The 16,780-nt window shown below is 41.8% G+C and overlaps 1 protein-coding gene and 1 non-coding gene across 2 annotated transcripts; both read left to right on the top strand.

Annotated features, from left to right (window-relative positions):
- Positions 1–2,376: 2,376 nt before the first annotated feature.
- Positions 2,377–2,448, top strand: TRNAC-GCA (transfer RNA cysteine (anticodon GCA)). Its single transcript has one exon. It is a non-coding gene; the product is annotated as a tRNA-Cys (tRNA).
- Positions 2,449–7,255: 4,807 nt separating this feature from the next.
- LOC138446769 (transcription initiation factor TFIID subunit 13) lies at positions 7,256–8,595 on the top strand. Its single transcript, XM_069602116.1, has one exon. It carries the CDS (start codon positions 7,273–7,275, stop codon positions 7,645–7,647), a length of 375 nt encoding a protein of 124 aa, XP_069458217.1. The 5' UTR covers positions 7,256–7,272; the 3' UTR covers positions 7,648–8,595.
- The last annotated feature ends 8,185 nt before the right edge of the window (positions 8,596–16,780 follow it).

Below are 16,780 nucleotides of genomic sequence, written 5' to 3'. Positions count from 1 at the left end.
TTAACATATGGGAAACATCCCTGAAACGTGCCTGGCACATCCTAAGTGCTGTATGAGTGAGTGTTGTTATTACTTATCGTGGTGGAAAACCAACAGAAAATGCCTAATCAGAAAAGAAAGAACATGTAGCCATTTAATGATTTCTAGTCTATGAGGTCGCACAGAGTCGGACACGACTGAAGAGACAGCAGCAGCAGCAGCAGCAGCAACAGACAAGGATATAAATACCAAAGTAATTAGGTAAAAATGGTTGCCTTTGAGGAAAAGGGAAGGAAAGAAGAAATAAGAAATTGCTTACCCCTTCCAACAAAACGGTAGAAGTGGGAGATTTTATGTGCCTTATAACTGAGAAAAATTAAAATTAATAATAAAGAAAGATGAAAAGTGAGAAGATGTCAAGCCATGGATAAGGAAAATAGCCACTGTAGTTCCTGGATGGTGGGAAGTCAAATGGTTCTATGATGGTAGAAATGGAAGGTAGAGATCAAAATACCGAGTTCCAGCAGCACATAGAAGGTGTCTGCGGAAGGCAAGACTTGCTGATTTTTGCTTAATCTAAGACACAGTATTATGTTTTTAATCAGAAAGAAACATAATAGTTGGGCGCAGCAATGTCCATACTGCTGCAGCGCAATATTCACTATTATTTAATGCGTTGCTCTAGACCTCTCTCTCTCCTGTTGATTTTGGCACGCTAAATAATCTGTGAATACTCATAGGCACCACGTACCTTTTTGTTTTTCCAAATTAAACCACTGAATATGAGAACATCAAATAAAGTTGGGGGTTTAAAGCAAACTTATTCTATTAAAGTTCCCCTTTGGTCAATACTGCCATTCTCTTACAACTTTTACCTTCTAGGTAGTTTGGTTCTTACCAGTTAAAACAATTAATTACCTAAAAACTTTTAGTAAGAAAAAAAAAGAAAAAGAAACAAAAGCTAACCAAATCAGCCAGAATATGGAATCACTTCATATAAAAATAATATTACAAGGTAGTCTGACAAAAATATATAAAAATATGTCTCAGATTTTTAAATAACTCAGATTTTTAAACCTCTCCACTGGCAGGTTCAGGGGGTCACGATAGCTGGCTTCACCCAGAGGCAGTGTCCTAACACCAGAAGTCACACAAGGTCACTTTCACAATTCTATTGGTTCACAACTGCACTACTGAATCTGTATCAGCCGGCCCAGATTCAAAGGAAGCGGGGAGTAGACCCTACTTCTCAGTGAGAGCAGTGCCAAAAATTTTGGGACCATGTTTTCAAATGACCATATTCCACCCTCTGGTCATGAATTATTTAAAAGAGAAATAAACTCATAACTTAGATTGAAAATGAAAAATAAAATATAAAACAAATGTGCAGAAATTTTAAAAATGGATCTATTTTTAAAAAGAAACCACTAGAAATCTTAAAAGTGAAAAATACAACCATCGACATAAAATATTCAACAAGCGGAATATGCTCAACACACAACATGGTCAAAGATAAAGTCAGTGAACTGAAAAATAATTTTGAGGAATTAACTGAGAATGCAGTACAGAGAGGCAATAATGAGAACTAAAGAGACTTGGAAATAAAATTGGGAGAGTCAAAGAAACATGTTAACAAGAGTTCCAAAATACACAAAAGAATGAATGGCATGATAAAGAAGAAACATTTTAAAAAATAGCACAGATACTTTGTGAAGATTAAAGAAATGTATTCTCTGTGCAAGTTAAGTATCAAGCAGGACAATTTTTTAAAATAAATTTCACACAGTGAAACTTCAGAGCATTAAGGATAAAGGGACAATAGTAGAAGAGAAGATAGAAAAAAAAAAAAAGATACATTATCTACCGAGAAATTTCAACAGACTTATCAGAATAGTAAATGCCAGGGTAATAAGGTAATAGTGTCAAAGTGCTCAAAGACATGTCTGCGTAAGTGAAGTCACTCAGTCGTGCCCGACTCTTTGCGACCCCATGGATAGTAGCCTGCACCAAGCTCCTCCATCCATGGGATTTCCAAGGCAAGTGTACTGGAGTGGGTTGCCATTTCCTTCTCCAGGGAGTCTTCCCAACCCAGGGATTGAACCCGGGTCTCTCACATTGCAGACAGACGCTTGTCTGCATAGGTACTATTAATATCTCTTGAGGAGTAAACTGAGACACTACTAGCTTAAGCAATTTTCTCAAGATTCCACAGGTACCCAAAAGCCTTAGCTCCAAAATTCTTAGTGATGGAACTGCCCTGCATTTACAGGAACATAATAATAGAACAATTATTAATAGAATAATAGAGCATAATAAAGGAACAATTCACCAAGCAACAACTAAATATTTAACAGCAGGAAATGAGAAAATTATGGTATGGTCACATAATAGAGGGCTTCCCTGGTGGCTCAGATGGTAAAGCGTCTGCCTGCAATGCAGGAGACCCAGGTTCGATCCCTGGGTTGGGAAGATCCCCTGGAGAAGGAAATGGCGATCCACTCCAGTACTCTTGCCTGGAAAATCCCATGGATAGAGGAGCCTGGTAGGCTACAGTCCATGTGGTTGCAAAGAGTCAGACACGACTGAGCGACTTCACTTTCACTTTTACATAACAGATGACTGAACACCAATTAAAATGAATAAAATGTGCCTACACCCATGCACATGGATACATCTCTAAAATATAATGTACCCTCTGCCAGAAACATGCATCTAGACCTCTGAACCCTTCAGCTAAAGAAGCACTGAAAGGCTGATAAGAATCATTAATGCTGAGGTTCAAGACTTCTCTTCTGAAAAATTTCCTCCAGGGAAATTTCCCTATGTTACATCTTTTCAACAACTTTGAGATTTGAAGGAGAGAAAGAAATAATAGAGTCTATTGTTTAGACAACAGAGAATGTTTAAGGCCTCTTAAGTTTAATAGGGTAACAATCTAATCATACCTCTAGAAGTAATGTGAACAAATGAAACTCACAGTTAATTCAAAATCCACATGATCCTTTTTATAACTGACCTCTTCTCAGTCTTGATTAGAATCACTTTTATATAATTTGTGATTGATCCTCTTCAGTTGACTTATGACAGAGATGCAACAGATTATCTTATAGTTTTCAGGAACAAGGGAAAGTGAAATTTGAGAGTGAAGTTAAGATTATTCCTAAGGACTTAATGTGAGCTCAGTAGCTTGTGAAAGTGAAGTCGCTCAGTCGTGTCCAACTCTTTGTGACCCCATGGACTGTAGCCTACCAGGCTCCTCCCTCCATGGGATTCTCCAGGCAAGAGTACTGGAGTGGGTTGCCATTTTTGTCCACCTCTTTTTGGCCCCATGGACTGTAGCCCACCAGGCTCCTCTGTCCATGGAATTCTCCAGGCCAGAATACTGGAGCGGGTTGCCATTTCCTCCTCCAGGGGATCGTCCCAACCCAGGAATCAAACCCAAGTCTCCTGCATCTCTACACTGACAGGCAGGTTCTTTATTACTGTGCTACCTGGGAAGCCCGAAGGACTTGTATTAGGAAGCTAAAAATGCTTGACAGCAACCATCCATAAGATGATCTCACATTGAGAGACAGTCCTTAGAATCCCAAATATTTGTTTAAAATGAATAATTTTGGCATGATATCCCAATTGTCCCAAGGACAGGCAACCAATGCAGACATGGTAGCTTTCCCCCAACTACTCAATGACTAGACAAATAAATACTAAACTTTTGAACTTAGGGAGTTTTACATTTGGATGCCTGAGACTAGTTTATCAGCAGTCTAACTGGTCTTCCTGTCTGGAATCTTGTTTCTCTCAAGTCTGTGCTAAAATACAAGGGCTAAATGACACACGTCTTTATGACATGTTCTCCTCACATCACATGCCCCAAATAATGTCAGTCTTCTCAGCTAGACTCAAAGTTAAGTCATGGCAGGGACTGCTTTATTCATCTTGAGCTAGTGTTTATGCTTGATTCAAAAAGTGTTTGCTTGTAAAGCAATTATCCTTCAATTTTAAAAAAATGAATTTTTTTTAAAAAAATCATTTGCTAAGCAAAACTCGGAGAAGGCAATGGCACTCCACTCCAGTACACTTGCCTGAAAATTCCATGGACAGAGGAGCCTGGTGGGCTGCAGTCCATGGGGTCGCTAAGAGTCGGACAGGACTGAGTGACTTCACTTTCACTTTTCACTTTCATGCATTGGAGAAGGAAATGGCAACCCACTCCAGTGTTCTTGCCTGGAGAATCCCAGGGACGGGGGAGCCTGGTGGGCTGCCGTCTACGGGGTTGCACAGAGTCGGTCACGACTGAAGCGACTTAGCAGCAAGCAAAACTCAAAGAACTGGTGATAATGTAACGCTAGAGGGCGCTAGGAGGTGGTGTCGGGTTTTCTTTTTGAGCTGAATTTTTAGAATCCCTGAATATTTGAGAAAAGAAATTCAAGAGCACAGGGCATTTAGGCCACAGAAGCAAGCTTACTAACTGACACACTCACACAGGGACCTGGGAAGAGATACCCCAGGTGCACTACCCAAAGAGCCTCCTGTGAAGTCTTGCTGTTAATAAAAAGTCCCTCTCTGAGAAATCCTTTTCTGCAAGATGTGAGAACCCAAGGTTGAATTTATGACATTTTATGGGGTCAGTAACTCTTTCCAATTTTAGAATCTGCCCTTTATGAAAAGATACGCCTAAATTGTTCCCTGGTGAAATTACAAGACAATTATGCAGAGACCTAAAATAATCTGAGTATGAAAGTTTCTTACACTTTAATGTAAGGAAAGCTCATATAATTTTTTTAAACTAAGGAACCTAAGCAGAAGTGATTTTAAAACATTTGTTGACATATGAAAGTTTTAAAATTTGACTTTGGTGCCAAGAAGACATCTAGCTACACCAATATCTAAATTCTCTAAATATTTCCTGGGAAATGTAAAGCCTAGATAATTAATGAATTACTCTACTCATATGTACTCAGGGATTAAGTGTTATGTGGATCAACTTTTAAATCCCTTTCGGAAACAGAGGATTCTAATTGTTTTTTTTTAATTGTGGGTGGGCTAAGTAACCAGGGAACAATTCAATTTAGCAAATAGTTATCATATGCCCCCTATGGACCAGGCACAGGTTTAGGTATTAAGCAGCCTGTGTTAAAATAAAATGAATTATTTTTTAGCTACAAAAATACTCCTGGTGCATCACTGGAAAATTAAGAAAGTGAGTAAGAGCACCCATAATACAACCATCCAACAATAGCTGCTATACATGCTTTGATGTGCTTCAACCTAAATTTCTTCCCTGACATTCCTTTAAAATCTAAGTTTTTAAACTTCATTATAAACAATTTGCTTTTTCCATCTAGCATTTTGACAAAATTTTTCTCAGGTTACTAAAAGGATTCCTAAACAAAATTTTAGTTTTGTGTAAAAATATACAGATTTTTAAGGCTTTGTTGCTGCTGCTGCTAAGTGGCTTCAGTCGTGTCCGACTCTGTGTGACCCCACAGACGGCCTCCCACCAGGCTCCCCCGTCCCTGGGATTCTCCAGGCAAGAACACCGGAGTAGGTTGCCATTTCCTTCTCCGATGCATGAAACTGAAAAGTGAAAGTGAAGTCGCTCAGTCGCATCCGACTCTTAGCGACCTCATGGACTGCAGCCTACCAGGCTCCTCCGTCCATGGGATTTTCCAGGCAAGAGTACTGGAGTGGGCTGCCATTGCCTTCTCCTTACCTACTGTCAAATTAACCTACAGAAAAGTTGCATCAATCAACACAGCCACCAATAAAATTTAAAAATACTAATTTCCACATATCTTCATTAGTGGCTATTAAGAGTGCTTTAAATTTTCGCCAGGGACTTCTCTGGCAGTCCAGTGGTTCAGACTCCAAGCTTCCACAGCAGGGCAATGGGTCACACCTCTGGCTGGGGAACTAAGATCCTGCATACAGCATGGTGCAACCAGGAAAAAAAAACTATCTCTGTTTGCACATCACAGAACAGCATATCTGGAAAATGCTAGAAAATCAAAGATAGAGCAATCCAAACAATAAAAGAATTCCATAAGATAGCAGGATATAAAATTAACATGCAAAAATCAATAGCACTGACTTCAAGGTTCTTGTCGGACATGTAAAAAGCTTGGAACTCATCACTCTCAACTCCCAACCTCACAAAGAAAAAAAAAAAAAAGCTGAATGCACTGCTTCTCAGACCCACCAAAGAATTAAGGTCACAGGGCAAGCTGACACCCTGAAAACTGGAGGGACAGACAGACAGATGCAGAAAATCACAGCAACCAAAGAGCAGAGCTGCACCTGGAGTCTGGCAGGAACACCTGAAAATAAGAGACTAGTTTCTAGAGTCTGAGCACAGGGCTGCTGGAGAGAGAAAACTCCTAAAGCCTAGTCTTAGGGACACCACTGCTGCTGCTGCTGCTAAGTCACTCAGTCATGTCTGACTCTTAGCGACCCCATGGATTGCAGCCCACCAGGCTCCTCCGCCCATGGGATTTTCCAGGCAAGAGTACTGGAGTGGGGTGCCATTGCCTTCTCCATAGGGACACCACACTCTCCTGCCTTTTACCTCCAGGAATCCCACCAGGTCCGCAGAGGGAACAGAAAGAAACCACTGTGAGATAAGCTCAGAGCACTCTGTCCTCCGCAACAGCCTGCCCTCAAGAGAAAGTATTTTACCAGACCTGAGGAAACGGAAATACCCAAGCCCAGCCCACTCTAGTTTTCCTCAGTGAGGATGGGGCGAGTGGTGACTTGTGAATGTCACAACTCAGGGCTCCTAAAAGACTGAGACCTAATACCAGGCTCTGTATAAGGTCTCCTCTCTTTCCATACTTTACGACCACATCGCCAGTTCTCCTGGAGAGCGCAACTGAAAGAGCTGCACACTTCAGACGCTAGTTAAGCATCACTCTCTAGGGACTTCTCCAGTGGCCCAGTGGCTGAGACTCTGCGCTCCCAATGCAGGGGGCTGGGTTCGATCCCTGGCCAGGGAACTAGACCCCACAAGCCACAAGGAAGAATTCACAGGCAAGTTCACAGCAAAGATCAAAGATCCGCACGCAGCAGCTAAGACCCAGCACGGCCAAGTAAACTGTTTAAAATATATTTTTAAAAAGAATTAGTCTCTAGAGAAACTTAAAGACACCTGGGGAGACAAAATCAAGGACATGAGAAGACATTTCAGCCTTGGAAAACACAGCTACAGCAAAGACAAAACACAGCCAACTCCCAGAGGGATTAACATGACATCTCACTCAAAAGGCCTATTTAGAGTGGAGGCGGCTGGCTGGTGGGATGGCAGATGAAGAAGAGGATCCCACCTTTGAGGAAGAAAATGAAGAAATTGGAGGAGGTGCAGAAGGTGGACAGGGTAAAAGAAAGAGACTTTTTTCTAAAGAATTACGGTGTATGATGTACGGGTTTGGAGATGACCAGAATCCTTATACTGAATCAGTAGATATTCTTGAAGACCTTGTCATAGAGTTCATCACTGAAATGACTCATAAGGCAATGTCAATTGGAAGACAAGGTCGGGTACAAGTTGAAGATATCGTCTTCTTGATTCGAAAGGACCCAAGAAAGTTTGCTAGGGTTAAAGACTTGCTTACTATGAATGAAGAATTGAAACGCGCTAGAAAAGCATTTGATGAAGCAAACTATGGATCTTGACATCTTTTCTGAAGCTTCATTATGTTCTGGGGAAACCATACTTAATAACTGTATTTTCCACAGTAAGGCCCTGATACCTAACCATGTGAATGAAAAAATGGAGAACCACAAAGTTTTCAGGCTTTATTTTCATGTTTTCAATTTTAGAGTGATATATGAGCCTTTAATTGCCTGCCATTATATTACCCTACTTGAATGACATATTAGATTTTAATGACCACATGTAAGTCAAAGTACCTTTGGTTTGCAAACCATTCAGTTTCTTCTGACTCTTGACCATCTCAATGATGAATTAATATTTATGTATACTTGTGCCATTGTAGGTTGTACTATAGCTGTTTAATATGTGAAATCTAAATGGCACCTTTGACTTTGATAGCTAAGATGTGTTTCATATATTTCTAAAGCTTTTAGACCAAAGTAGTGTAAGTTATTAAAAGATGGTGAACTGGTTTGTGTTTCTTTTAAGGAGAAAACAATATTAGTAGTACAGTCTTTTGTAGGAGTGTTTATTTGTCTTAAGATAATTTAATACTCTTCTTTAGATAACAAGAGTGATTTTTTTTATTTTTTGAGAAACTAAGAATTTCCTATGAATGGTTCTGTGTTGAAAGACACACTGAATTAAAAATCTCTGGGGTTTATAATATACTGTTTGTCAGATTTTAAAAGAACTCATTTTCCCAGGTCAGATTAAAACTTCAGAAAGTGCTTTCAGTAGCAGGAATGGCATTGCTGAAAAGTTGATGGCAGGTAAGCATTTGGGGTAGTGTTTTATTAACATATTTGTTAGTATTTATTTATTCTGAAAATGTATACTTGACTAAAACCATGTGTGGCTATGGAAACCACTTTTGTAGTTCACAAATTTTGTGTGTATTTAGCTCATTGTATTATTGCACTTAGCTGAAAGTAAGGATTAAAATTGCATTTAAAGGGATCACTGGATATTACTCTTTGTGAAACTGAATGTTTCATGTGCTGCTTATAAGCATTGTCTATGAATCAGTATTTAGGAAGATTTCACTTTCTTAACCTATCAATGTAGAGAATAAAGTATGAAAAATTAAAAAGAAAAAAAAGGCCTATTTACCTCAGTTTCTTTTACCCAATATTATATCATAATATATATTATTTGCTGTCCAGTCGCTCAGCAATGGGCTCTTTGCAACTCCATGGACTGCAGCACACCAGGCTTCCCTGTCCTACACCATCTCCTGGAGCTTGCTCAAACTCACGTCCACTGAGTCAGTGATGCCATTCAACCATCTCATCCTCTATCACCCTCTTCTCCTCCTGCCCTCAATCTTTCCCAGCATAAGGGTCTTTTCAAATGAGTCAGTTCTTCACATCAGGTGGCCAAAGTGTTGGAGTTTCAGCTTCAACATCAGTCCTTCCAATGAACACCCAGGACTGATCTCCTTTAGGATGGACTGGTTGGATCTCCTTGCAGTCCAAGGGACTTTCAAGAGTCTTCTCCAACACCACAGTTCAAAAGCATCAATTCTTCAGTACTCAGCTTTCTTCACAGTCCAACTCTCACATCCATACATGACCACTGGAAAAACCATAGCTTTGACTAGACGGACCTTTGTCAGCAAAGTAATATCTTTGCTGTTTAATATGCTGTCTAGGTTGGTCATAGCTTTCCTTCTAAGGAGCAAGCAACTTTTAATTTCATGGCTGCATATAAGATAAAGCGAATGAGTAAAAATGTTGATGCCGTTGAGATCCAGTTCTCACTACAGAAGAAGTTCATGAAATATGGAATATGGGAAGCTCAGAAAGAACTTTGTGGAGACTGGAGACAGTGACGTAAACTCCTTTTTTAAATGTACATATATGTAGGTGATAATGTGCATATGTATCTGGTAAGTGTTCACATGTCTGTCTGTGCACATGTCTGTGTGTTTGTATATTTGTGTGTAGATACATGCCTCTATTTCTCAGGACTATCTGCTGAAACAGCTAAGAAGCAAGGTGAAAGTGAAAGTTTCTCAGTCATGTCCAACTCTTTGCAACCCCATGGACTATACAGTCCATGGAATTCTCCAGGCCAGAATACTAGAATGGGTAGCTGTTCCTTTCTCTAAGGGATCTTCCCAACCCAGGGATCAAACGAAGTGCCCTGCATTGCAGGCAGATTCTTTACCAGCTGAGCCACAAGGGAAGCCCAAGAAGCAAGGTACCCCGGTAATAATGAGCACCCAGACCCCAGAGCTTGATCTCTACCTCCATGCCCCAGCAAAAAGAACAAGAGGATCTCAGAAAATGGCTAATTCCAGGGCTGACAGAATGGATATCAGATGAGCCTGGAGTGTCACGTAATGCCAGAATGTAAGGAAATCCTTTGTAAAATATAGTAGACGCATGTCATGAAAATCAGGTTGAAAGGGCTCCTACTGACCACATCTGGCATAAAATTTGAGCCAAAATAGTATAGTAACAAATAGTATAGTAACAAATTAGAAATCACTCCAAAATAGGGATTCATGTGTTTATAACAATGACAAATAGATAAATGAATGGTGAAAAAAGAAAGAGTACTGAGGGCCAACTAGTAAATGTGAAGGGGATTCCACAGCTGGAAATCTGTCATTTTGCAACCAGGGTATAAACTGGATCGGTCAAGAATCACCAGTGGATGAATGAGTAAACAAATGTAATGGACACAGACAATGGAATCTTAGGAAAGAGAGTCTGACACCAGATCCAACATGAATGAATCTTGAAGACATTATGCTAAGCAAAATGAGCCAATCACTATAAGACAAACGATTCCAGTTATATGAGGTTTCTAAAGTAGGCAGTTCACAGAGACAGGAAGTAGAATGGTTGCCAGGGCCTGGAAGGATGGGGTCATCGTTTAATGGGTATGGTTTCAGTTGTGCAAGATGAAAGGAGATCTGTGGGTGGATGGTGGGGATGGCTGCACAACAGTTTGAATGTGCTTAACACCACAGAGCTGTGCACTTAAAAATGGATACAATGTAAACATCACAATATGTATTATCACAAATAGAATATATAAATTTTTCAAAAATAACCACCACTAGATGCCAACATCAGAGGGAAATTTTGATGAGGAACAGGACTTTTCATTTTTTGAAAATGGCTCCCCACAGATTGTTTATTAGTTGTAATGACTAAATCTGGCACCAACTTCAGGATTAAAATTAACTTTACCAATGAGAGACAACTGGACATCATGTGTCTGCACATGATGGACACAAGAAACATCAGACACACACAAAATGGAAAATGTTCTATCAGGAACATGGGAGGGGAGGAGGGACTGAATTCTCTAAAACTGTCAATGTTATAAAAGACAAATAAAGACTATGGAAATATTTCAGGCCAAGAGAGGCTAAAGATAAATGTGAAACCCAACAAACTGGAATACTAGCTCAGCTGATGAAACTGGAATTATATCAACAAAGAGGTATCAGATTGATTACTGTGTGCCTCTGTAAGAACATATTCCCATTCTTAAGAGACACAGACTTAAGTAGTTAAGGGCCGTGACATACAGAGCTGACCTGCAAAGGACTCAAAAGAAAAAGCTGGATATGCTTGTGTGTGAACCCTCAGCACCTGGCACCTAATAGGAACTTGATGAATGTTTGCCTAAAGAAGGAAGAAACTGGTTGGAAACTTTTTTTTTTTTTTTACTTAAGTTACTTGTAAATAGAAACATTGACTTATTTGTCTTTCACTTTGAACTAAAGTTTCCTTTTTACTAGGAACTAGAAAGTGAACTTGGGCTTCCCTAGGGGCTCAGACGGTAAAAAATCCACCTGAAATGCAGGAGACCTGGGTTCTATGCCTGGGTTGGAATCAAATAACTGGTTACCTTAGTCAGTATGGCCTACTGTAATAAATACCATAGCCTGGGTGACTTAAACGAAAGACATTTATTTCTGCCAGTTTCAGAGGCTGGGAAGTCCAAGATCAAGGCGTCAGGAGATCTGGCTCCTGGCGAGGGCCCTCCTCCTGGCGATGGCCAGCTTTTTGCTGTGTCCTGGCAGAGAGAGCGTGCTGGTCTCTTATCTTCCCACAAGGACACTAGTTCCAACGTGGCGGGGCCGGGGGGGGGGGGGGGCGGTCTACCTTCATGACCTCATCTCAACCTGATCACTCTCACTGCACCACAAACACAATAATTAGTGCTGTGATGGTTTCCTCCAATTTCGCTTCCTAGCTCACTTCCTGTGCTTAGTCGCTCAGTTGTGTCGGACTCTTTGCCACCCCTCTGTCCACGGGGATTCTCCAGGCAAGAATACTGAAGGGGTCGCCATGCCCTCCTCCAGGGGGTCTTCCCAACCCAGGGATCGAACCCAGGTCTCCTCATTGCAGGCGGATTCTTTACTGTCTGAGCCACTAGGGAAGCCCAAGTTCACTTCCTGCTGCTGCTAAGTCGCTTCAGTTGTGTCTGACTCTGTGCGACCCCATAGACGGCAGCCCACCAGGCTCCTCCGTCCCTGGGATTCTCCAGGCAAGAACACTAGAGTGGGTTGCCATTTCCTTCTCCAATGCATGAAAGTGAAAAGTGAAAGTCAAATCACTCAGTCCTAGTTCCTAGCAAAAAGGAAACTTTAGTTCAAAGTGAAAGACAAATAAATCAATGTTTCTATTTACAAGTAACTTAGGTAAAAAAAAAAAAAAAGTTTCCAACTATTGCCTTTAGTGGAGTCTACTATTAGCCTTGGGTTCTTTGCATGAATGTTATCTACCAAGATATAACTCATTTGTCCAAAATTGTTTCATTCTTCCATGTTCCCTTCACAGAGGAAACCAGTTCTCGGTGAGAATTGAGCCAGTTCACAAAAAGAAATGCAGTTAGGGCTTCCCTGGTGGCTCAGTGGTGAAGAATCCATGGGTTACATCCCTGGCCCGGGGAAGGCCCCACACGGCGAGGAGCAACTAAGCCCTTGGGCCATGACTACTGAGTGAGCCTGTGTGCTCTAGAGCCCGGGAGCTGCACCTGCTGAGCCCACACAGCCCAGACACTGGTGCTCCGCAACCTTCTTCTAAGCCGCTATAATGAGAATCTTGTGTGTCGTCAACTAGAGAGCAGCCCCACCTCACTGAAACTAGAGAAAGGCCCACACAGCAACAAAACCCAGTACAGCCAAAAATAAATAAATAAAGTGATTTAAAGAAAATAAACGAAGTGAAGTCAGAGGTAGCAGCCGAGAGCCCTGATAACTAGCCCGGAGCTTTGGATCTAGTTGCGCCTGGGTGTCCTCCATATCCCAGGCCCCCCACCTATTTCCTGAGAGTCTCTCTCTGCCCTCTTCCTGCGCCTTCCTCTTTCGGAGCCTACACACAACTTTGTCACTTGCAGCCGAGAGGATCCTGACCTAGAGGTTATCGTCATGAGCGGCACCACGAGTAAAAAGAAAACGAAAACTTCTACAAAAAATCCGAGTTGTGGGAGTTCTTCATTGCAGAAGATCTGAGGAAAATGGCATCTGAGCACACTCCTAATGTGTTAAATCTTTGGTCAGTGGAAGTAGCCAAGAGAATGTTCCAGGTAGAAAGAATGGAAGAGAAACAGTAAAAAAAAAAAAAAAAAAAAAAATTGTCCAAGCCAACAAGGGTGTATTCACAGCAGAGTAGTATGGAAGCCAAGACTAAGAAGGCGAGTTTGAGCTGCTTCGTGAAGGACCCCACACTCAGACAGAATATTCCAGGTCATACTGTCTGGCTGGAAAGGAAAATGTTGTCCTGTAGCTCAGGAGAATGGCTGGGGCTGGAAACTTGGGTTGGGAGTTGTCTGCAGAAAAAACCTATAGCTCAAAGCCTGAAGTGCTGGAACCATTCACGCTCACGGTAGCAAGTGTATCTGGAGAGTCTGTTCAGGTCACATTGTGCTAATGGGCGGTGACAGCATAGCTTCATTTACTCCTTAGACAAACCCTGTAAGGCAGCCACTATGTTCTTACCTTATTTGGGAGCTGAAGTTTGAAATAAGCTTACAGAGTTGGCCTGTTCAAAGCGGCTGGTGCAAAGATCCAAAGCAGTTAGTGCTGCAGCGCTTGGATCTGACCACTTCCAGTTGCCTTGATTCATCGACCTGACATTCCAGGTTCCTATGCAATATTGCTCTTTACAGCATCGGACTTTACTTCCATCACCAGTCACATCCACAGCTGTGCGTTGTTTTTGCTTTGGCTCCGTCTGTCCATTCTTTCTGGAGTTATTTCTCCACTGATCTCCTGTAGCGTATTGGGAACCGACCGACCTGGGGAGTTCATCTTTCAGTGTCCTACCTTTTTGCTTTTTCATACTGTTCATGGGGCTCCCAAGGCAAGAGTACTGAAGTGGTTTGCCATTCCCTTTTCCAGTGGACCATGAACCTCTATACAGTCAGCAAAAACAAGACTGGGAGCTGACTGTGGCTCAGATCATGAACTCCTTATTGCCAAATTCAGACTTAAATTGAAGAAAGTAGGGAGAACCACTAGACCATTCAGATATGCCCTAAATCTAATCCCTTGGAAGTGGAAGTGACAAAATAGATTCAAGGGATTAGATCTGATAGACAGAGTGCCTGAAGAACTATGGATGGAGGTTCGTGACATTGTACAGGAGGCAGTCAAGACTATCCCCAAGAAAAAGAAATGCAAAAAGGCAAAATGGTTGTCTGAGGAGGGCTTACAAATAGCTGAAAAAAGAAGAGAGCAAAGGAGAAAAGGAAAGATACACCCATGTGAATGCAGAGTCCCAAAGAATAGCAAGGAGAGATGAGAAATCCTTCCTCAGTGATCAGTGCAAAGAAATAGAGGAAAACAATAGAATGGGAAAGACTAGAGATCTCTTCAAGAAAATTAGAGATACCAACAGAACATTTCATGCAAAGATGGGCTCAATAAAGGACAGAAATGGTACAGACCTAACAGAAGCAGAAGATATTAAGAAGAGGTGGAAACAATACACAGAAGAACTATATAAAAAAGATTTTCATGATCCAGATAACCATGATGGTATGATCACTCACCTAGAGCCAGACATCCTGGAGTATGAAGTCAAGTGGGCCTTAGGAAGCATCACTACGAACAAAACAAGTGGAGGTGATGGAATTCCAGTTGAGCTATTTCAAATCCTAAAAGATGATGCTGTGAAAGTGCTGCACTGAAATTTGGAAAACTCAGCAGTGGCCACAGGACTGGAAAAGGTCAGTTTTCATTCCAATCCCACACAAAGGCAATGCCAAAGAATGTTCAAACTACCACACAATTGCACTCATCTCACAGACTAGCAAGGTATTGCTCAAAATTCTCCAAGCCAGGCTTCAACAGTATGTGAACTATGAACTTCCAGATGTTCAAGCTGGATTTAGAAAAGGCAGAGGAACCAGAGATCAATTGCCAATATCTGTCAGGTCATCAAAAAAGCAAGAGCGTTCCAGAAAAACATTTACTTCTCCTTATTGACAATGTCAAAGCCTTTGACTGTGTGGATCACAACAAACTGTGGAAAATTCTGCAAGAGATGGAAATATCATACCACCTGACCTGCCTCCTGAGAAATCTGTGTGCAGGTCAGGAAGCAGCAGTCAGAACTGGGCATGGAACACGCACGTGGACTGGCTCCAAATCGGGAAAGAAGTGCGTCACGACTGTATATTGTCACCCTGCTTATTTAACCCATATGCAGAGCACATCATGAGAAACGCTGAGCTGGAGGAAGCACAAGCTGGAATCAAGACTGCCGGGAGAAATATCAATAACCTCAGATATGCAGATGACACCACCCTTATGGCAGAAATCGAAGAAGTAAGAGCCTGTTGATGAAAGTGGAAGAGGAGAGTGAAAAATCTGGCTTAAAGCTCAACATTCAGAAAACTATGATCATGGCATCTGGTCCCATCACTTCATGGCAAATAGATGGGGAAACAGTGGAAACAGTATCAGACTTTATTTTGGGGGGCTCCAAAATCACTGCAGATGGTGACTGCAGCCATGAAATTAAAGGATGCCTGCTCCTTGGAAGAAAAGCTATGCCCAAAGTAGATAGCATATTAAACAGCAGAGACATTACTTTGCCAACAAAGGTCCATCTAGTCAAGGCTATGGTTTTTCCAGTGGTCATGTATGGATGTGAGAGTTGGACTGTGAAGAAAGCTGAGGGCCAAAGAATTGATGCTTTTGAACTGTGGTGTTGGAGAAGACTCTTGAGAGTCCCTTGGACTTCAAGGAGATCAAACCATTCAATTGTAAAGGAAATCAGTCCTGAATATTCATCAGAAGGACCGATGCTGAAGCTAAAACTCAAATACTTTGGCTACCTGATGGGAAGAATTGACTCATTTGAAAAGACCCTGATGCTGGGAAAGACTGAAGGCGGGAGGAGAAGACGATGACGGAGGGTGAGATGGTTGGATGGCATCATCTACTGGATGGACATGAGTTTGAGTCCATGAGTTGATGAAGGACAGGGAAGCCTGACGTGCTACAGTCCATGGGGTCACAAAGAGTCGGACACGACTGAGCAACTGAACTGAACTGAACTTGGATCTGATCTTGTCTCTGGGAACAAGCTCTTAACTATCATGCTCATTGTGCTCCCCAGTTGGAGAACACAAGCACAGGAAGAGGGCAGAGAAAGAATCTCCGGAAATAACTAGCAGGAGCAAGACTCTGGCCACTGCCAGGTAAGCTGGGAACCTGGACCCTCAGCTGCTATCTGAAGGTAGAAGAGCCAGGCAAGGATTTCTGGATTTATCTCCATTTGCTGGGGTACGTGGCTGTCACTTCTGTTCTCTACCAATAACAACTGAGCCTAAAAACTCACCCACCTGCTTTCAGATGCCCTTCTCACAATGTCTCTATCTATCTTTTTAAACCAAATATTCCCCCATAGCTCAGTTGGTAAAGAATCTGCCTGCAGTGCAGAAGACCTGGGTTCAATCCCTGGGTCGAGAAGATCCTCTGGAGAAGAAAATGGTGACCCGCTCCAGTATTCTTGCCTAGGAAATCCCATGGACAGAGGGGCCTGGCGGGTTACAGTCCATGGGGTTGCCAAGAGTCGGACACAACTTAGCAACTAAGCCAGTGAAGATGTCAGAGTTTCAGTACAGGTACCTGAATGACTGCAGGAAACAAACCCTTCTGTCTGTTACAGGCCA

Source organism: Ovis canadensis, chromosome 10 (genome assembly GCF_042477335.2).
Source record: "Ovis canadensis isolate MfBH-ARS-UI-01 breed Bighorn chromosome 10, ARS-UI_OviCan_v2, whole genome shotgun sequence".
Taxonomy (NCBI): domain Eukaryota; kingdom Metazoa; phylum Chordata; class Mammalia; order Artiodactyla; family Bovidae; genus Ovis; species Ovis canadensis.
Note: the sequence above shows the minus strand (reverse complement) of the source record. Positions and strands in the feature narration are given on the sequence as shown.